This window comes from Acomys minous (assembly GCF_964271855.1).
Source record: "Acomys minous genome assembly, chromosome: 14".
NCBI classification, from domain to species: Eukaryota; Metazoa; Chordata; class Mammalia; order Rodentia; family Muridae; genus Acomys; species Acomys minous.
This window is the reverse complement of record NC_140496.1, coordinates 49,322,857-49,345,069: the sequence shown is the minus strand read 5'-3', so window position 1 is coordinate 49,345,069 and position 22,213 is coordinate 49,322,857. Positions and strand designations below refer to the sequence as shown.

The following is a 22,213-nucleotide window of genomic DNA, read 5'->3' as shown; positions in this document are numbered from 1 at the left end:
CGAAGACTTGGAGCTACACAGATGACCATGTGTTTCCTACTTAAGTCAGGTTGCCCTGGCTCATGATATGACCTATCCAGAGGTAGTTACTTCTCTTGTCTCCTTTAACTCAGAACTGTCCTGACTTAGACAGATAGACTAGGTGTTCGCTCTCTATTGGGCTCCTGCAATCTGCCTCTCCCTGGCCTCTCCCCGCCTCTCCCCGCCTCTCCCCGCCTCTCCCTCCCTGCTACCTCTCCTCTCCCCGCCTCTCCCCGCCTCTCCCCGCCTCTCCCCGCCTCTCCCTCCCTGCTACCTCTCCTCTCCCCGCCTCTCCCCGCCTCTCCCCGCCTCTCCCCGCCTCTCCCTCCCTGCTACCTCTCCTCTCCCCGCCTCTCCCCGCCTCTCCCCGCCTCTCCCCGCCTCTCCCTCCCTGCTACCTCTCCTCTTCCCAGCCTCTCCACCCTGCCTCCACCCCCTCTCCCTGCCTCTCCCCGGCCTCTCCCTCCCCCCCACCTCTCCTTACCCCGCCTCTCGCCTCTCCATTCCCCCCTCATCTACTCCCCCCTCTCCCCGCCAGCCCCTCTCATCCCTCCCACTAAGCCATCATGCACACTTGCTTGCTTCCTGTTAGGTTGCCAGGCACAGTCTTGTCTCAGGGCCTTTGAACTGGCGGTTTTCCTGTACCCGGCACACATGTGCCTTACAGTCAGCAAGTTTGCTTCTTCTCTTCTCCCCCACCACTCCCCCTTTCTCCTCCCCTCCTTTCTTTTTCTTTTTTGAGGCAGGGTCTTATGTAGTTCAGGCTAGGCTTGAATTCTATATGTAGCTGAGAAAGACTTTAAACCCCAGAACCTCCCGCCTCTGCCTCCCAAGTGCTAGGATTACAGGTGTGTGCCTCCACGGCTTTTCATTTCATTTCTTTCTTTCTTTTTGTTTGCTTATGTATGTGTATTACTTATGTTATGACTTAAAACAATTTTAAATTTAAATATATTTTGATAGTTCTTCCCCTGTTCTAGGTCCTTCCTCATCCTCTCCTCCTCCCTACGCGCTCAACTTTAACTTCTTTGTAAAAGCAAACAAACCAAAACCACCATACAACAACAGAATCCAAAAACCCAGAAAACAAAATAAGACACCCCAAGAGAAAAAAAATGTGGTGCTGGAGACACATCCAGAGGTTTGAGTAAGCCAGGCAGGAACTCCCTTAAGTTACAGCCCCAGTTTCCCATAAACATTTTTATTTAACTGTAACTTGTTTTGAAGCCCCGTCCTCTACCCACTTTACAGTTAGTATGCTTCCTTTCCCCTCCTCTCCCAGTTGACTATTATTTTACTTTCAGCATTTATGTACTTACTCATTATTTACTTATTTATCATCTTTTTGTCTGTTTCCCCTCATATCTAAGCTTCACGAGGGGGTGATGGTGTCTGTTTTGTTTGCTACTATTTCCCCCCATGTTTTTTACTGTACAGTAAATGAAGACAGTGTTAGAAAGAAAGCCCCAATGCCACCTCCTTTGCCTGTGAATACGAGCTTGAATTAATTGGAGTCCTGGTTTGCTTTTCATTGTCCCTGCTCTTCTCACTTTTTTATATGTAGAATGCCTGCCTGCTTGCATGTCTGTGCACAAGGCATTGCCAGGTGCCCAGTGAGGACATAAGAGGGCATTGCATGCCCTAGAACTGGAGTTACAGATGGTTGTGAGCTGCCGTGTGGGTGCTGGGAGTCAGATTTGGGTGCTACACAAGAGCAGCCATTACTCTTTACCACTGACCCATCTCTCCAGGCCCAAGTCTTGTGTTTGAGCATGCTATTAATAGTTATGAATAGTTTGAATAGTTATGAATAGTTTGCGGTTTATGTCCGTTATTTGTACTTTTATTCTAGAGTAAGTTGTTTCAAAAATTAGGATGCTGGTGAAAGAGGAGTTCAGAGTCTAAACTTGCACTAACAAGTGTGCAACTGATAGTGAGACTTTCTGTGGGTGCATCGGATTCAGGTTCCCAAAGTCAAAGAGCACATCAGAGGAGGATTTAAATGAAAAAGTTTGATGTTCAAGTTTAAGTACAGGGCCCCCAACAATTTACACTGAACGACACATTCAGCTTGATCATTGCAGTTGTTTTCCACAATTAACCTTTTTAGCTCAGAACACATTTTCTCTGTAACAACTAGCCTGAGTTAAAATAAAGCTGTAGATAGAGAAAGCCATCATCACTACTCCCAAGGGCCATGGTAGAGCAGAAGGCAGGACGTCAGCTCTATTTTGATGACATTTCTTAAAACAGCCCATATTTAACCATTCTGGTCTTAGCCTCAGCTTCAGAGGCGGCACATTCAGTTCTTTCCCACTCATCTTACTTTGCACAGTCCATACTGACTTGTCCAGCACATAAGCTTACACTACGAAACTGCACCGGAACGAAAAAGCCAGGCCATTTGCTTTTACTGATCAGAATACTGGAATCAAGCTAGCACAGACATACATACATTCACACAGACATACACACATGCATGTACACACACACACACACACACACACACATACGTACATTATGTGGAAATCATTTTCTAAACTGGTTCCACATGTGTGTTTTATGCTCAGCGTGGAATAAAGCAGACTCTGGTGATGAAGAATTTTTTGGTGGAGGAATCCCTCAGGCCTCATCTCCGTTTACCTCTCAGCACCTCCCCACAATAATGGGAACCACCTTCCCCTCCTTGGCCAGGGGAACATTTTTGCAGTTACAGATGGCTCCCCCACCCCCATAGCTGAAACGGGAAAAGCAGTGCTGCACGGCAAAAGCCAAGGGTTAACAGAGCCGACCCACATGAGAATAATTACACAACGTGAGCATGAGAGAAAGCAGTGAGGTTCCCAGACACAGGAAATGACCAGCGAGAAGGGGAGGCAGAACTGGACAGACTTCTGAAGTCTGTCCAGACAGCGACTTCCTCACAACGAACAGAAAAATTGGCTAATAAATTATCACTCTGTCATTTCATATGTACATTTATTCTTAAATAAGCCATTTAGACGGATTTCTGCAGCGTGCCTTCACAATGCCAGAAATGTAACTCATCTCCTAGTCTCTAAAAAGCAAATGGAATGTTTTGTGATGTGAATGTTCATTTTGAAATTCTAAGTCACTTTTAGGTTTAACTATCTATCTAAATCACATCACAGATATGCATAAATTAAATATAAGTTTAAATACACACATTGCACAGTAATTTTGGAATGACTCTTTGGCTGTTTATGTATCCCCAAAGAGAGAGGAAATTATATAGCCTAATTCCTGAGCCATAGGAAAAGAATTCTTGGCCTTTAGAAACATAGGGGCTGGGGGCGGAGGCATCTATCCTGTTGTATTGTGGTGTTCTGTTTCTCACAAGATTTTCTCAGGTTTATGAGCCCCAAGACATTCTGATTTATGGAGAGGGAGAGGGGTAGAAAAATCAATAAATTTAGCAAGAAAGTCAGCTTTTAGGTCTGGGGAAAATTGTCTAATAGAGTCAACTATAATACTTAAAAAAACAAAAACAAAACTCATTCATCAAGTATTTTATGCTGGGCATAGGAGATGCAAAGAAACACAGGATGATGGCAGCTCACCTCAAGCAACTTGCAGGCAAGCAAATAAATTGGCAAATACAATGGGACATGTGTTAAATGTTCACATCGGGTCAATGGAGGATGTCGTGGGAGCACAGGGCGTGGGCAGTAAACTTAGTCTGGGTCATGAATAGCTGCCAGGCAACAAGATGCTTAAGCTAAACTACAAAGTATAATCAGCCCAGAAGATGCACAAGGGAAAATCATTTGAAGTGTATGCATCACTTTGACATCTTGGAAAGGTCAGGTAGCTGGAGCAGAGGGAAGCCCAGAGAGACAGGTGCTGGACAGGAGGCAGGTGTGGCTGCGGTAGATAGAGTGCAATGGCAAGGGACAGAGATCCTGACGAAAGGAAATGGTTTTCTTTATTAAAATTGGGAGGGCAGCTTCTGCAGCTAATTTCATGATTATAACCCTACTACTGGAATGAACGAAAAAGATCTGCTTCTATCTGCCTGAAGACACAGTGAAAGGGAAGCATCAAGCATCAATACCATGATCACCATGATCATGATGGGTAATTTAACTTGGAGAATAGACTGTGAAGACCACAGGCATCTAGTCTAGATTCCTTTTGTTAAATCATCATCATCATCATCACCATCACCACTACCATCATCACCATTACCACCACCACTACCATCATCATCATCATCACCACCATCACCACTACCATCATCACCATCACCACCACCACTACCATCATCATCATCATCACCACCATCACCACTACCATCGTCATCATCACATCACCACCACCACCACCATCATCATCTCAACATGATCACCATCATCTGAAGGTCTCAGAGAAATCTGATTAGAGGCTAATGTCAACAGTCAAGACTCTCATCAAATCAGAATGAGTATTACTGAACATCTGTTTGAGGCAGCTGATGATTGACTGTGTCATGAAGTGACATTTGTGCCACTGTCCCAGAAGATGGTTCTAGAGTGCAAGATGACAGAGACTGGGTGAATTTGGAGAGTGAGAAGGAGAGACAGACTGGGGAGTGGTGGCTTCCCATTGCAATCACCCTTGATAATTTCGTACAGAAACTGCATATCTGTGTACTGCTGGTTGTTGGTCTCAGGTTCACTGAGCACAACAGTAGCCACCAGAGTTACTGTGTTCTGCCCTGCGCTTCTCATGCTAAGTGGAGGCTCTATCCACCTAGTATACTATCTAAAGAGCACCCCCAGTTTCAGCTTGTCATTGCCAGAGGACCCATGCCACTAAGCTCTGTCTTCACGGTGGTAACATTTGTTTTACCCAGTTTCTCTCATACACATGTTTTCTCTCATTCTTGTGTCTGCTTAAAAGGCAAGGCGCAGTGGCTTATGGGAACATCTGTGTGAACATCTGGTTAAATTGTTATCCTGAATCTACATGCTGCCAAACTTTAGGCCACCCACAAACCTCACTTTTGAGGTTTCTACTTCATTACAAACTATAGCTTATATCATCACAGGCTACACTACCTGTTGTAAACATACTCTCATAAGTAAAGAATAAAAATCTGTGCTTCTAACCAACATGCTAACTAGGGATTAGTTTTGCTCTTTAAGCACAGAGATGATCTTTGCACTGTGTTGCCTTCCTAACATGTGAATGCTTTGTGCACAATATTAATAAACTTGGCAAAATTTAATATTTCTTGAATCTAGGATATTAGACAATGCATTTTTCTGACTAATTACATCCATCTCCAGTGAAGCCAGTATAGGGTGTAAGCCTGGGCATACAGAAGAGTGTGCAAGCTCTTTCCCTCCAGAGTAGGGTGTAAGCCTGGGCATACAGAAGAGTGTGCCAGCTCTTCCCATCCCTCTCCCTTCCTATTACTTTTCTCTTGTAATTATGATATTTTCTGTTTTTGAGCAAGTAAAAATTCGAGTTGTCCTTCGATGAAGTGTGTCCCCACTGTCCCTGAGCGCTGCACTTGCCAGGCCTCTGTATGTCTCAACACCCAGAAGGCAATGGACGTTCATTGGCTTTCTGTGTTCTACCTGCTTCACACTGTGGTTTCCTAGATTTTGTGATCTCTCTTGAACACGTGTGAGATTGTGTGTGTGCAAGCAGGGTCTGGATTTCCTGATTTATTTCTTCCTAATGCTACATATACACTCCAGATTTAACCCAGTTTTTAAAAAATTTATGATCTTTAAATGCCTTGACAGTAACTATTTGGGGTCAAGCTCACTGATTATACACACACACACACATATATATTATAATATATGATATATTCAAGCTCACTGCAAAGGTCATTGAGGGGTGGCAATGGCATTCCTTTGTGATTCTCCCCTCCTCGTGTGTGTGTGTGTGTGTGTGTGTGTGTGTGTGTGTGTGTGTGTTAAAAAATAGCAGGGATGTACGGTTGGTCAGAGTGTGGTATGTGTGTGTGGACCTTGACAGCTGACCGTGGGGCTCAGTAGCACAAGAGTGAACTAACTGGGAGAAGTGATGTGGACAGGTAGAACACGGTGCAGGAGATGTAGTGGGAGGATACGCTGACGACAGCGAGAACAGTTAGGCAGAATTTAAAACTTCAGTGTGCGCTGAGCTCTTTCATGTCTGTAGACCGTGAAAAACCACCAAGGTCCCAGTGCAAGGCTAGTGACAGACGGGAAACAGCTCAGCTATGAGACACTTGTTTTCCATCAGCTGTGTTATGGGACAGTCCTGTACTATCCCTTCCTAAGTGAGAGTGACTAGTAAGTGAGATTGGACAACCCATACACACACACACGTGTGTGTGTGTGTGTGTGTGTGTGTGTGTGTGTGTGTGTGTATGAGTGAGCTTGCCCATAAGTACACGTGGAGGTCAAAGGTTGATGCTAGGTTGTCTTCCTCAATTGAATCTCTAAGTTTTTGGAGACAGGACCTGTCACTGCACCTCACACTTAGCATTTTGACTGGCTGGCACTGAGTGCAGGGGATCCACCGATCTCTACCCGACTAAGCTGAGATTACACACACCTGCCGCCATACCTGGCTCTTTACTCAGGTGCTGAGGATTTGAACCTAGGTCCTCTCACTCTGTCTACTATCCCCAGCCCTGAACATCTCATCTAGTTAAAGAGCCTAGCAGGCTGCTCAGCAACTCTACTCTCAAAATAATTATCCCATCAGTGAGGAAGATAAAAAGACTTGGCCAATCCATCCTTTTAGTGAACGAGTTAAGTGATATGGAGAGGGCTGAACACACTGAACCGGAAGTGGCTCGAGGGACTTAGGTCCGACATGGGGCGTAAGTGAGTGCTTGGGATGCTCCGGCAGGAGGCAGCCGTGGGGAAGAGGACCAGAGGCCTCCCTCACACTTTCTGAAGGGTTTCTCCTGACTACATGGGGTAGAATCCATAAAAACAGCCAGAGGTCACGGTGTTGTGTGCTAGAGAGGAGCATGGCTGGAAAACCGTGATGCTGCCTCTCCACTGCTGTGGCCTCTCAAGCTCAGCACAGTGCTGTCGTCTTGCCTCTGAAGAGGACTGAGACAATTATTTGATACTTAATATTTAAATATTTTAAAAGGTTTACTTTCTAAAAATTACATCGGTCCAGTGACTCATATTATACTTAAACAGCAGGAATGAAGCAACTGTAGTCACGTGATGTGAAAACACCATGATCAAACTGGCCACGTGACTTCAAAGTATAACCAGCTACATTAATCATGAGAGTTCCCAAAGTGAAGGGCCACGGGGTTGGATAACCACATACTGATGTCTGTCTATTGCTATGTGGACGCAACACGAATTGTATTTGGATTTCTACAATATTCAGAAGCCTCCCAGCTAATGTGACTCACCGTGGAGCAGAAAGGAAGCCCCCATGCTGTCTCCCAGCAGCTGCACCTAGCGGTCTGACAAGAAACTGCTCTGCACAGAGTTGAATCTACAGGGGGCACTTCAGGGTGTTCGTCCAGAGCATGTCAGCTATGCTCTCGAACAAAGACCAACCAGTTAACCAGTGTCAAAGCCTGGACAAGAACTAACAATTCACTAGTAATCAACTGAGACGAAAGAGTCAAAATTTGACCAAAAGTCATAAAAATCTTTTAAAATCTATCACTAAAGAAGGATATCATGAGAAGGTGAAATAAATGGAAAATTAAGAACTTTGTAAGACAAAAAAGGCAAAAATTGAAGCAAATGCTAAACGTTTTAAAGCAAATTATGCATTTTCAAATTTACTTCACAGTTTAGTTCCAAAACTTCTACTTTTATGTTCAAAGTGAAATCACATGCATTCATACTTATTCCAGGGAAGGAAATAGTATGCAATTTTTCATTATTCATTGTCTTAAGTTCTCTAGTTTTCCAAAAAGTTCATAGTACAATTTGGAAAGATTTTTAACATTCAAAAATCATCAGCTGGGTGTCGTGGTGCATGTGCCGAGTCTCCGCACTGAGGAGGCAGAGGCAGGAGGATCTCTGTGAATTCCAGGACAGCCAGGACTACAAAGAGAGAACCAACCTCAAAAATAAAGCAGAACAACAGTTTAAAAAGCCCATCGCTTCCATCTTTAGTGCTCCAACTCTGATGCTTGTAGTGGCATCATGAGATTTCACTATAATGCAAGTCTACCTACTAGAAACAGGTAAGCTACGCCAGGCTATCCGGCTGCTCACAACTTAATTGGCAAAAGTAGATTAAAGTGATTCTTCAGTACTGTGTCACCTAAAACAGGGGCTCTCAACCTTCCTAATGCTGTGACCCGTTAGGTCAGTTCTTTATGTTGTGGTGACCCCCCAACCATTAAATTATTTTGTTGCTATTTCATAGTTGTAATTTTGCCACTGTTATGAATTGTAATGCAAATATCTGACATGCAGGGGATCTGATATGTGAACCCCAAACGTGTCAAGACCCACACACTGAAAACCACTGACCTAGAAAAAGTTATTTCTGTGGCAGAGGAAGGGGAGAAAGGAAGGGGGGGGGAGGGAGAAGAGAAATAAGAGGAGGAAAGAAGAGGAGGAGAATGGGGAGGAGGAAGGGGAGGAGCCTGACTTTAGACTAGAGGTGGTAGGAGATGCAAGGGAAGGGGAGTAAAAGAAGAAGGGGAGGGGGAAGCAGAAGTGGGAGGAGAGGGGAAGGTGGAGGAGACGGAGGGAGAAAGGAAAGGGGGAGGGGAGGGAGGGAGAGGGGAAAGGGGAGGAGAAGAAGGAGGAGGGAGAGGAGGAGGAGGGAGAGGAGAAGAGGGGGACGGGGAGGAGAAGAGAACAAAGGAGGAGGGAGAAGGAAAGCCTTAGGAAAACAATTTCCTTGGGTTTCAGGGAAGACATTTCTTAAAATATGGCACACATGTGCCAATTTTCTTTGGCTTTTACTGTACTTAAATATTTTCAGCATTTCCCCCTTACAATGACTACAGCAAATATGGAATATTTTGCTCCCTTTGGCTTTAGTTTACTTTGTTAAATAGTCTCCAAGGCAAGGCGACCCAGCAGTGTTGAGACACTCCTCCCCTTCTGTGGAAGCACCTACTTTTCTCATTGTCTTTGAAGCCCTATGGAAGGGCTCAGGGCTGGCATACATTAGGGTGAAAGAGGGAAAAGGTAAACAGGACTATTTTGAATGGTTTAGTTACTAACTCAGTTGTCTGGGTCACCACATCCTGAGGGAAGCCAGCAAGCCTTTGGGCTTCAGTCATCTACCCAGACGCTCAAGACACCCAGTCTGAAATAACAGGGTTCAGCTCAGGCTCTGCTGCGGGTCTCTACTCTGCACAGCATCTCATTGAAAGATAGCAGAAATGGAATATGTATTTATCTTACCTTCTTTGGGAGATTGGTACATCTTACCCTAAAAACTGCATCACAAAAAAAATTTCCAGTCGTTGATTGCCCCAAGACTACCCATGGAGTCAGCAGGCTGACTCTGACGTAGGAACTTACTTGACGATTGCAACATCTTAAGGGTCACCCTTGAAATACCACTAACAGCTAAGTCAGAAAACAGTCTAATACATAACAATAAGCCAGGCGTGGTGACCTGGCTTCAGTCCCAGCACTCGGAGGCAGAGGCAGGCAGATCTCTGTAAGTTCAAGGCCAGCCTAGTCTACAAAGTGAGTCCAGGACAGCCAGGGCTGTTACACAGAGAAACCCTGTCTCCAAAACCACCACCACCACCACCACCACCACCACCACCACCACCAACAACAACAACAACAACAAAACACCTCAATGAGCCATAAGATAGCAGAAATAAACCTGCCAGCCAGAACAAAGCAAAGTGTCAGGGGTGAGCAAGTCCACAGGACTTTCCTACCTTAAACACGTTGATGGGGAGGTCGATGACAACGTAGATAAGGTCACCAAGGGCCAGGCTGGCTATGAGTGCATTGGGGCCGTTCCGCATACACTTGTTCTGGTAAATGATTCTAAGCAATGTTGCGTTCCCTACCATTCCCACGATGAAAATGGTACAGGATATCACAGTGTTGATGTACTTGAAAGCGACTGTGATTTTAGTCTGTTGTGGGCAATAGCCATGCATTGAGCGATTGCCGGGCAGGGCCAAATTAGTAGGTCGATGAGTGGTGCCCAGAAAGTTGAACTCAGTTCCTGGAAAATGGGTGAAGTCCTCCTCATGGCTGCTTAGATTAGTGACATATCTCTCAGGATTGTCACTGATTACACCTCCCACTAGGGCCAGCCAAAAGGATGCCATGAGGCAAAAGGTATCCATCTGAATGTGAGTTGAAGAAATGTCTTATTATGCTGTTTTTACACCTTTCTTTCTTTCACCTGGAAGAAAAAATATAGGAAAAATAATTTTTTGCTACAAAATCTAGCTGTCCCAAAATATCACAGTTAATGAGTGTTTATTAATTTAATGAAAAATATAGGCCGTATTTGGTAATTAAATATGATATAACTATGTAAGGCTAGGCACAGCAGATCACAATAGAAAAGGCCAAGAATCTATTACAGCAAAAAATCGCCCCAGTCCTGGCCCTGTCCAGAGCTATATCTACATCTAGACCATAATATGAATAAAGAAATTTCAGTTTTCCTTAAAAAACAGCAGTTCTTTCCTCTTTAATTAGGCTACTGAGTCTGTGAACCTTCCAAAAGTGACACAGAAAATTTTTTGGTAAAATAGGAAAAGTTGCTTCATATTGAGGCACAAAATATAAGAATCTAATTCTGTGATTCAAAATTCAGCATCCCCCAATGAGTGCTGGATTGTATATAGCAGCATCGTAGTCTAAGGCACTAAAGGGTCCATTTAAAGCCAGAGGTCTGCTTAATATCATATATGCATCTAACAATCCAAGTTTGTTTGTTTGTTTTGTTTTTGTTTTGTTTTTTTTTTGAGACAGAGTTTCTCTGTGTATTCTTGGCTGTCCTGGACTTACTTTGTAGACCAGGCTGGCCTCGAACTCACAGAGATCCACCTGCCTCTGCCTCCCACCAGGCCACCACCAGGCCAACAATCCAAATTTTAATGAAATGAGAAACAACTCAGGGGCTGCAGGAGTGGCGCTTGCTTTGCATGCTCACACTTGCTCCTGCTCCAGCACTATGAAAAAACAAACAAAAAACAAAACAAAACAAAAACACCAAGATCACTGATGAAGACAAAGACTTAGTTTGAAACCCTTGACGACTAGTCTGCAAGGTCCACACATTTTAAGACCGCTCTTCTATGCATCAGAAGCCACCATGTGAGTGACAGGGTTTCCCAGGCTAGTCACACTGTTTGATTTGCCATGGGCTATCTGGCTTCTTAGTGCTTTGCCAGCATCTTGTCTAGCTAGGATGGGCAAGGCTCTTGCCTAATGCATCATGTACTGCTGCTGTCTAGCACAAAGATGCCATAAGCCACACACAGGTCCGTCAGGAAAACAGGGACGCTGGGAAGAAGGCTCATGAAGGTCAAAGGTGGTGACACATCCATAACTCCGAGGCAGCTTGGTTTGACTCCAAGCCTGAACTTTAACCACTAGGCAGTCCTGCCGCTCATTTTCATGCTGAACTTGCACCAAAAATGTGCTCTGAAGATGTCTCTAGAGCTCAGATGAGGCAACAGACTGAGAGGGGTGGTCAGGTATTATCAAAGACGACTTGGCATTTATTTGTTTTGTCACTTGCAAAGGGCACATGGTCCCTGTTGCCCAGTAAATCTAGCTTTCTCCTCTAACACTTAAAGAAAAGACACTTAGAAAATGGAGGACATTTGGTGGTTAAAGAATAACAAGCAAAGGAAAATAGAAAATAGCTCCATCTCTTTCAGTATCTGCACTTTCACTCCTTAATCTGTAAATGAAGAGTATAATTTCATTTACGGGCGGGGGTATATGTATCTATGGCATATACACTTAATTCTAAAATTTAAGAGTCACTGTTCTTTGTTTGTTTGCTTTTGAGTCTGCTCAAGGCTGACAACTTTTTAGGAATTTTGACAGTTGCCATCGGGCATCATAGAATTTAGGCTTAGACGGTGTGTGGACCCAATAAGACATATGACGTGGTACAGAAAGCACAAGGCAAATGCCAGCTGTAAGTCCCGCATGCTTTTGCCTTCCCGAAGCAACTGTAGAGTTTTATGTGTTGCATCGCACAGGCGCCAGCTGTTTCCTGACTTGCGCGTCGCCATTGTATGCAGGCAGAATCAGTGATCACTTCACTGGAGATACAATGAGTCTTGACGAGGTGAAGGTTCTATGAAGTGACACAACAGCCATGCTGTCCCATAGCCAGATTGTAAGGTGTCACTTGCTGCTGTGCCGTTCACCTCTGTCCCTTCTATTTACCCTCAATTGTAAGTAGTTTACAGATCTACTCTCCCACCTCCTATAGTCTGGAATATCTGGCTGAATTATTAGCAGGCCCACGAAATCTCATAATTTCCTTTCCCAGATGGAGACAAAGCTTGCTACAATCCACCTCTTCAGATAGTGAGGAGAGGCACAAGTCTTTAATCTCTTGACTGCCTTGTGGTGAACTGTTCCCACTTTCCTGACGGGAATGGAATATTTAGTAATAGTTTTCTTTAAAAACGAGAGACAGAGGTCTTTCCCATAAACAGAATAGCTACACGGTCCATTACAATCACCCAGGATGTGACATCATGAACCACTTGGCAGTCACCAGCACTGTACAGTCACAAAGTCCTCACTGGAGCCCATGTGAGCTTGCAGTCTTCCTAGGTCAGCTGATGGCTGCAGGCAGTGAGAAGTGAAGGCCATGGTCTCATGACGTGGGCCAGCTACCATGAAAACCTACCTTCCTTCCTTCCTTCCTTCCTTCCTTCCTTCCTTCCTTTCCTCCAACAAAAGACACTACCAAAAGAACTCATTTCTGCCGACACCTCCGTCAGCTCACCACATCTAAGGGACATCTGTCAAAAACATGTGGATACCATATTGTCACAGAGTGAAGAAACACAAAAGCAAAGGAAAGAACCCTCTTTCAAACACATGCTGTCCCCGGTACTGTATCTTCTCACCAAGCTCTGCTAGGCATGCCGCGGTCAGGGCTGTGGAGAAGCCACTCGCATTCAAAGTGGAAGGACATGTTTAGGGATTCGGCATTCTTCCTTTTGTGGGTCTAAGAGTTTGCCCGTCCGCACAAGCAAGCTGCGTCCTCCGCGATTTACCTAACGTATCAGGCTCTCAGGACAAATGTTCACTTGCCATTAGCAATTTGGAAATTACAACGGCAGCCAAACTTCACATGTTTAGGACATGTAATTTACACAATACAGTTGCCAAGGTGTTTCTCAGTTGGCCAACTTTTAAAAGCACATGGGCTGGTAGAGGTGAGGGAACCAGAAAGGACTGCAAGGAGAGAAAACATTAAACGAAGAACTTTTCCCCCCAACTTCTCTATGGTTTTGCTCTCCGGATAAGACAAATTAGCCACCCTCCTTGGTGACACCCTCTGACTTTAATATGCCTTCACCCCAGGTTGGCCTGGGGGAGGCCATTAGGGCAGTGTAAACAGAGGAGGCTTATCTACAAACGCTCCAGTGTTCTGCACACGAAAGGCAACAAGTGCCCTTTAAAGGGCAGCGCAGAGCAATCAGCCCAGACCTCCAGCAGCCGACAGATTTCCAGCCTCACTACTATGAGGAGGGCTCCAGCAACTGTTCACAGTTAGTGTCCACGGCTATGCACACCCGGGCTGCGGGATGAGAGGACACTGACTCTCATCAAGTGGGGTCAGTTTCACCAGGAGGCTTTGGAGGAGCAAGCGTCCTGGGCACCGATGCTCCTGAAAGCTCCTGTCTGTGGACATAGAGACACCTCTGGGTGAACTTCTGGATTTCCTTTTCCTAAAAATCAGAGTCTACCCTGGGCATGTAAAATACTTTGAATGGTCAAAGTTCAATAGTGTGTCGCCTCACTCCCTCTCCCCGCACCCCCCCAACACACACACACACACACACACACACACACACACACACACACACACACACACACACACACACACACACACACAGCACTGGTCTCCTAGGAAGGCGCCCCACACTGGGCAGCCCAGACAGGCAGATGCCAGACCGGCCTGCTGCCTTTCGCTGGCGCTGAGTGACACCCCCACTCCTGCCAACTCATCGTCCCGGGAGCGACCCTGTCCCTTGTTCCTTGGTTCCCAGTAGATAAGACTTGCACCGACCTTAGAGTTTCTCGAACGCAGACAGCTCCAGGTCCGCGCCGGGGCCAGACAGAGCGGGAGCTAGGGAATGGGGGTGGCGGCGGGTGACCGGGGCTGCAGCACAGCCTCCCTGGGCTAGAGGAAACTTCCCCGGCAGAGCCTGGCTCCTTTAGGAGAGATCTCGCCCAGCCTGAAACCTCCTGCGACGGTCTGGTGGCTCAGAGAGAGGCTCCCAACCTCCTCTGCACAGTCGCCAGACCAGAGGGATGGGTGTGCGCCGGAGGCTCCCACGGAAAAGCAAACTCCGGAGGAACACGCCTCCCGCGATGCTCCACAGGCTCCCAGACCGTCCCCTTCTACACTCTGGAACCAAACTGCAGAAGCGTCCTATCCCGCCCGCCCTCCTGGGAGCAGCCACCAAACTGCACTGCTGCTGCCCCCGCCAGGCTTTGAAGGGGCTGGAATCTTTAACTATTTCCTTTCTGAGATGAAGTTGGGCGTGGGTCTAGTCTAGGAGGGGCAGGGTTGTGAGTCGAGAGTAACTTAAGACCAGACTTGAGAGTTGTGCCAGGCTTTACACAGAGACTCAAGGCAGACAGACAGGCGGGTTTGATCAGCAGGGGAGCCAGAGCCCAAGGGTTGTGTCTCCTTTGTCCCTGTCAACTTTGCTAGGCTTGTGAGTACTCATCACCTTAGAGGAAGAACTGTCGCAGAGATCAGTAGAGCATCTTAGTGGGAAGGCTTTTTATATTCTTCCACTTCTGTCGGACCAGGCACTACCCTGCCCATTAATCTGATATCTGTCTATAGCCAGAATAATTGTCTCAGTTTGCACTAAAAGGGTAAGCTTTTGTGTCCACAGCTTGGCAAGCTGACATTATTTTCCAGAAAGAAAAGTTTCTGCCTCCTCCCAGAAGAGGCAGTTCAAAATTTGGTATGTGAAATGTGCCGGATCTCAGACCCTGCTCACCCTGTGACCAGGCGCTTGGACAGCGGCTCATCGTCTGTGTCACTGAGCTCGGCAGTCTACGTAGTCTTTGTTACAGCATTCCTAGGGGCCTCCACCTCTTCCTGATCCCACTGTGGTACAGAACCAGTCACTAAACATTCTCTCTCATCCAAACAGGCGGTCTAGCTTCTCTCCAAGCGTTGTCCTTCATTGGTGGATCAGTTTGTGCAGCCGCCCCCCTTCCAGACCCTCTGGCCTTGATGGTCTCCCTGCGGAGCTCCTGCTCTCTCCTGGACTTTCCATCCCCCACTCTTCCCTACAACTCTCAGCACTCTGCCCAGAGCCCAGCTTTAAGTCCCAGTATCTGTCCCAATCCTGCACTGGGTGGAGTCTCTTAGAGGACATCTATTTTGGGCGAAAGTCCACTTATAAGTGAGTACATACCATGAGTGTCTTTCTAGGTCTGGGTCCCCTCACTTAGGATGATCTTTCCTAGTTCCACCCATTCGCCTGCAAATTTCAAGAATTCCTTGTTTTAAATAGCTGAATAGTATTCCATTATGTAAATGTACCACAGTTTCTTTATCCATTCTTCAGTTGAGGGACATCTAGGTTATTTCCAGATTCTGGCTATTGTGGTGGAGCGTGGGGACCCTCTGACATGCACTCTGGTGCCCACGATTTGGTCTCTGCTCCTTGGCAAGATGGCCTAGTGGGCACACAGAGGAAGGGGATGTAGGCTAACCTGATGAGACCTAATAGGCCATCGCCAGACAGTTGGGGCAGGAGGGTCTCCCTATCAGAAGTCTAGGGGAGGGGAATAGGCAGAAGAGGGAGGGAGGGAGGGAAGGGAAGGTAAGAGAGAGGGGATAACAATCTGGATGTAATGTGAACAAATTATAATAAATAAAATATACATTAAAAATTCTCTTTCATATGCATTAGGGTGGTCACTCTTTAAACACAAATGAAACCAGGAAACAAGAAGTATTGGCGTGGGTGCTGAGAAACGCAGTCCTGTTACTGTGGGCAGGGATAGGCAATAGCTCAATGACAGTGGAAGAGCCAACTGTGTTCCTCAATTAAGCATAAAATTACTATGTGGTCTAGCGATTCCACTCCTGGATATGCATATAAAAATGAACACACAAGGTTGGAGTTGTAGACAGAGCGAGGCTGAAGAACAGAGGAACAGAGTGGATGTTGGTCTGTGCTCTGTCTAAGGTAGGGCCCAGGAGACAGATCAACAGGAAGTGCCTGCTTGGTTAACATCAAGTTAATTCAGGTTAGCCTTTGTGTTAAGTGTTTAGGAGAAAGAATTCCAGCTAACTGGCCTACTTTGGAAATGTGTCTATTTGTGTGTGTGTGTGTGTGTGTGTGTGTGTGTGTGTGTGTGTGTGTGTGTGTGTGTGTGTGTGCAGGTCAAGAGGCAACTTTGGGAAGTTGGACGTAAGGCTTGGGTGCAAACACCTTTACCTCCTGAGCTATCTTTTGGGCCAATGATATTTTGTTCATTCCTCAAAAGGTCAGAAAACAGCTTAGTTTCTGCTTATCAACATAGAATTCAGCTTGAGGGGTTCATTTTGAATGTGTTTCTACATTGTTCTGTTCTTGTTTGTTTGTTTTAATTTAACACCATAGTCACATTTGTAGACAGGACCTAAAATAGTCAAAGCCATACAGCAGGTAGAGTAGTGATTTCCCTGGGGCCTGGGGGTTGCTTACTGTTGTTTTTGAGAGGTTTAGTTTGGGTGATGAGGGAGTCCTGGGGTTGAGCAGTAGTGGAAGCCACACAGCAACAGACTTGGTATCCTGGAAAATGGTTAAAGACTTGCCAGCATGAAAACAAATCTTCCTGATGCTGAGATTGAACCCTGCCTGGTTGTGTGTCCTGTTTATCTATAAAGTAGGTTTCCTTAGGAAGATCTTTACATTCAAATAAGCATACTTATGGGAGCAGCCAAGCACACCTGCTTTTAGAAAGCTTAGCCCTGCCTTATTATAGGTGAGACCCTGTAGACTCACCTTACGGCTATAAACTTAGCTTCTTTTCTGTTTCACTTTGAGGGCGATGTCCTCAGTGAACTCTAATTAATCTTTTTTGCTCAAATTAACATCAGTTCCCACCACCCCTCTCTCTGTAGGCAAGACAGAACTCTTGCCCCGCCTCCTTGGCATTTGACTTTCAAAGGTGGTTGGTTTTCCCTTGAAGGTCCACACAGGTTTGAAGGTTTTATAGACAGCACAGAGACTCCACTTGCCTTCTGCCTCCCCAAGCTCCTTAAGTGAACATTCCTGTGGCGGCATTTACAGTGACTTTGCTTGGCAGCAAGTCGTATTGATTTAATAAACAATAATCACCATAGATTAAGACATACTCGAGACGGCGTTTAAGAACTAACTGTTCATGTTTCCTAAGGCAAGTATTCAGGTAAGTTTACTTCATGGTTTGGATCTGAAAATCGTTGTCACAGTTGCGAAAACTTCCAGAATCATCAAACTGAGCCCACAGTAAAACATGGAGTCTTATAGCATTTTCTGAGAATAAAGTATGCATTTTTTTCTTTTTGAGATCCCTCGGGAAAGTAGAGCAAGAAGAATTCAGAGGACCACACAGATAAAGGGAGGAAAGAGAGAGGGAAATGTACAGGCAACATGAGGCCTAACACTAGCACGGCCGTGTTCATTCTGAGCTGTGTGGTGAGCAGGGGCTGGGTAGCCAGGGAGCACCTCTGGCCTGAAGTGAGTTTTTTTAAAAATTGGCTTTGTTTTCAAAAGCAAATACGTTTAACACCCAGACAACTTGGGAGCTGGACACCAGATTCCCTTCTGTTTAATTACCTTTCTCTTCGCTGTGACCAAATGCCGGAAGGGAAGCAGCTTAGTGAAGGAAGGCTGCGTGCCAGCCTCCCTGTGGGAAAGACATGGTGGTGGGAACTTGTCAACCTGACTAGATTTAGCATCACCATGGAAACCCACCCCTGGGTGTGTCTAGAGGAGGTTTCTAGAAAGCTTGACTAAAGGGAGGAGCTCCGCTCTGCATATGGGCAGTACCATTTTATGGGCTAGAGTCTAGGATGAATGAGAAGAAGAAAGTGAGGTGAGTGGTGATGTTCATCTTCCCCTGCTGCCTCAAGTTCCCACAGGAAGGTCTTGTATCCCCAAGAGCAGATGAATTCCCTGCTGGGGACAGACTGCTTCTTCCCCCTTGGACTTATGGATTTTTGGTCCTAATTGAAGTTTGGAGGAAGGGATGTTTTGACCTTGGGTCTCTTCTTGAGCTTCCCGGTCCACTTCACCGCAGTGAAGGCTAGCCTTGTCCAGTGGGCAAGGCCCTATGGAATAACCATCTTTTTCATCACATTTGCTCGGCCTGGCTAGTCTACTTCCTCCTGCATCATGGGTATAATGCTCACCTCACTTCCTTCTGTACAGAAAGGATGCAAGGTGGTGGTCCATGCCCATCGGGTCTCTCCATGTGTAAAGTGGGACCTTGGCTTGGAGTAAGCCTCTCCTGTTTCTTTTTCACTATTTTGGTACTTGTACAATTAATCACGTGGAGGCCCCCTCCAACATGGTTACTATGGGTATACAACATGATGGGTGTAGACTGCTTGTACGTTGTCTTAAACAGGGACTCCACCGGGGCCTGTAACGTTGCCACCTCCACAGACCTTTCCTCATTCCACAGCGCTAACAAACCCTTCAGTCTCCAAGGAAGCTGCCTCTGGGTGCCCCTCTCCCACACAGTGTTCTGTTGTCTGTGGTAGTAAATATAAAATCTCTAATAATGTTAATTATGAAAACGTATACTCATTATGGCAGTATTATCTAACCTGCTGTCAATCAGGAAAAGACACAGATACCTGTTGTATTTTAGAATAAGTTTTATTTTACCTGGGGCTGGGCAGATATTAACCCCCTAAGCTGCCTCCCACTATCTCCCAGCCCCCATCCCAGGCCATCTGCTGTAATCAGTTCTACCTGGGCTATTTCCCATTCATAATCCCCCAATCCTTGCTTATGCTGTTCATCTGGACCACTTCCTTCCATGTGGAACTTCAGAGTTGCTCCCCCTGGCTGCCTGGCTCCTTCCTGTCCCATGGTGAATCTGCTCCCTCCTGCTCCTCTGCTACCTCTCTCCTACCCAAGATCCTTCTCTCCTGGAAGCCCCTCGAGCTCTGGCCACACCTTCTCACTCTGCCCTGCCCAGGTGTGTAGTCATTTATTCAGCCAATCAGGAATAACTTGGAGGCAAGGATCATAAACATCATTTCGGGGCACGTGAGTGTCTGCTCATTAAAGACAGCAAGCCGACCTCAGGGGGGAAAATAATTAGCAGTCAAACACAAAACACAAGACAGTGCTGTTACATTTGTCTAAACACATCTTCCTTGGTAACCTACCCGTCGATGGAGCCATATCTGCTCTTTACACAGGACTTTTTTTCCTTTTTTAAAAACTGTTTTCCAAATGTTTATGAGGACATTCTTGTCCCTGTCATGACCAGATGCCACTAACATGGGCCTTCTGGGTCACCCTCTCTCTGTACTGCTGTGGGGTGTCCTCAGAACTGAGGGTAACATCATGCTGCTTGGTAAGACGGGTTGGGGATCTGGGTTAAGGCTCAGCCCAGGGTGTGATGACACTGAGGCAGTTCCTGGGTCACTTTCTGTTCCAGCATTCGGCTTCCGCTAGCCCGCTGTTGACCACAAGTCTAAGCAGTAGCAGAAACAGTGGGTTGCTGCATGTTTTTCATGTGTAGAATATGTGCTGGAAATGTGTGCTCACCAGGAAAGGCCACTTTCACAGCTCGGCACAGCTTATAGGGGACACAAGTACTCATAGGGGATGACCAGCGTCATATAGGTACATTGCTTTCTTAGTTAAAAAAATTATAGCCATGTTTTCAGATAGAAAAACTCAAATTTCACTTATAAGAGGGCACATGCAGTTCAAACCTGCGGTGTTCCAGGGTCAATTGTATTCCAAAGAGATGGTTTGCTGACAATTCTAAGGTGGTTTCTTATGGGAACAATGTTGTACCCAGCCCCAGGTCACCCCATCAAAAAGCATTTAATGCATGATGCAGCTCATTTGCTGTTGACCACATCACAAAGCTGAGAAAACTTTGGGTAACATTCCAGAAACGTCTAACTTGAATATAATCAAGACCTTAGCTTCTGTTTCCACAAAAGAGAGTGAGAAGGCGACAAGAGAAACACACAGCCAGAGGGGTGACTTTAGCCAGGACCACCAGCTCTATCTTTTCAGCCAGCCAACTGATGCAGGCGAACACCTACCATATTAAAAGAGATTTAAGGACTGCCTCAGGACACTAGCATTGTCTTGGATCAGGCCCAGGGTTAGAAAACCGACTCTAAAGGTCACCCTTTCTGTTTGTTTGCTTTGGACAACTTGAAATCAGTATTAGATATTGTTAAGAATTTGCTAGTTCTGGGCTGGGGAGATGGCACAGTCAGCAGTGTTGTGTTGAAAGGACAAGAATCCGAGTTATAACACCAGAGAACACACTTTTTTAAAAAAAAAGAAGAAAGAAAAGAAAGGAAAACACCAGGTGTGCTGACAGGCATTTGTCCCAAAGCTGGGGAGTTAGAAACCAGCAAAATCTCTGGGGCTTTTTGCCAACCAACCTAGACAGTGAGAGACCCCATCTCAACAAACAAAAAAGGTGACAGAGAAATGACACCCAGGATGGTCTTCTGACGTCTACACATGTGATATGTATACAGACACATATAGCACCCCCTGAAATATACTAAATGTTAAAATATTGTTTTGGTATGTAGAAGAATAACTTTATAGTTTATAGATTCTTTAGTGTTTTTACTAACAAAGTTTAGACAAATAAATGTGAGTTGTAGACAGAGAGCGGGGGGGGGGGGCAAAAACTGCAAAGCTGGGCAGATGTGACACAAGTCCCAAGCCAAAGGGCGGCACTGAAGGACATCAGAGCTACATAGCAGCCACTGTGCATTGTTGTTCAAGAGAAGGGAGGAAGGACCCTAAGGTGATGCAGAGATCATTAATCAAGCCAGAGCTGCCACTGTCACCACAGGCCCAAGGAAGTCTGTAAGCATCTTGCTGTCAATGACTGGGATTGCCACTGGATTTCAGCAGGCCCTTTGTGACACCTCCTGCCGCCTCAGGCATGGTGTCACCCCCAGAGGTGTTGAGGTCACCACTCTGTCATGAGAGAAGGCCTGGAGGACAAAGCATCAAGCCAAAGACAGAGCCCTAGCCTTAAGGTCCAATGGAATTCTCCTCGCTATGCTTTGTACTTGCAAGGGACCAGCCACTTCTTCCCTTTCTTGGGGAGGTTTCTTCCTCTTGGATGGGGTGGGGGGCCTTTTGTTCTGTGCCTGTGCATCATATGTTTTGGAAACATGTAGCTAGTGTGGTTTTACAGGGTCCCAGCTCCATAGGAATTTGCCTCAAGAGAAATTGTCCTCCTGGTCTCAGATCTGACTTAAATGATATTCAAATGACATTGTACTGTCATCTTTTTAGCTGAAATGAGTGAGCTAAGAGTTTGGGGCCTGTTGGGATTAAGGCGGTTCTAATGTGAGGAGGACATGGGTGTGGTTTGAGTTTTTGTGTCTCCTGGCATTCAGTTGTTGGTCTTTTACCACCTGATCTGATGATGTATTTGGAAACAAGCTTTTTTTGCGGATAATTAGAGCTCAATGTAGTCTTGGGGGGCTAGGCTTTCATGGAGGGTTAGCACCCTTCTAGGAAGAGATAGCAGAGAGCTAAGTATCTGTCCCTACCACAGATGACACACTGAGAAGGTGGCCACCTGCATGACAGGGAGAAAGACTTCATCAGAATTTGACCATGCCAGCACTCAAACCTCAGTCTCACAGCTTCTAGAACTGTGGGGAGACACATTTCTATTTATAATAACCAGATATCTTAGAAATATGGTCTAGGGCCTGGAGAGATGCCTCAGAGGTTAAGAGCACTGTCTGTTCTTCCAGAGATCCTGAGTTCAACTCCCAGCAACCACATGGTGGCTCACAACCATCTATAATG

At 45.9% G+C, this 22,213-nt stretch overlaps 1 protein-coding gene and 1 long non-coding RNA gene across 7 annotated transcripts in view; one reads left to right on the top strand and one right to left on the bottom strand.

Annotated features, from left to right (window-relative positions):
• The window catches only part of EDNRA (endothelin receptor type A), a 60,434-nt gene extending 45,803 nt beyond the window's left edge, over positions 1–14,631 (bottom strand). The window contains exons 1-2 of the mRNA XM_084755683.1: positions 14,230–14,631; positions 9,875–10,353 (exon numbers count right to left, since the gene is read on the bottom strand). Of these exons, the coding sequence (XP_084611809.1) occupies positions 9,875–10,294 (420 nt within the window). The 5' untranslated portion in view covers positions 10,295–10,353; positions 14,230–14,631. The remainder of the gene's footprint in view (positions 1–9,874; positions 10,354–14,229) is intronic.
• Positions 1–22,213, top strand: part of LOC311582538 — a 185,788-nt gene that overhangs the window by 31,205 nt on the left and 132,370 nt on the right. The window lies entirely within an intron of this gene.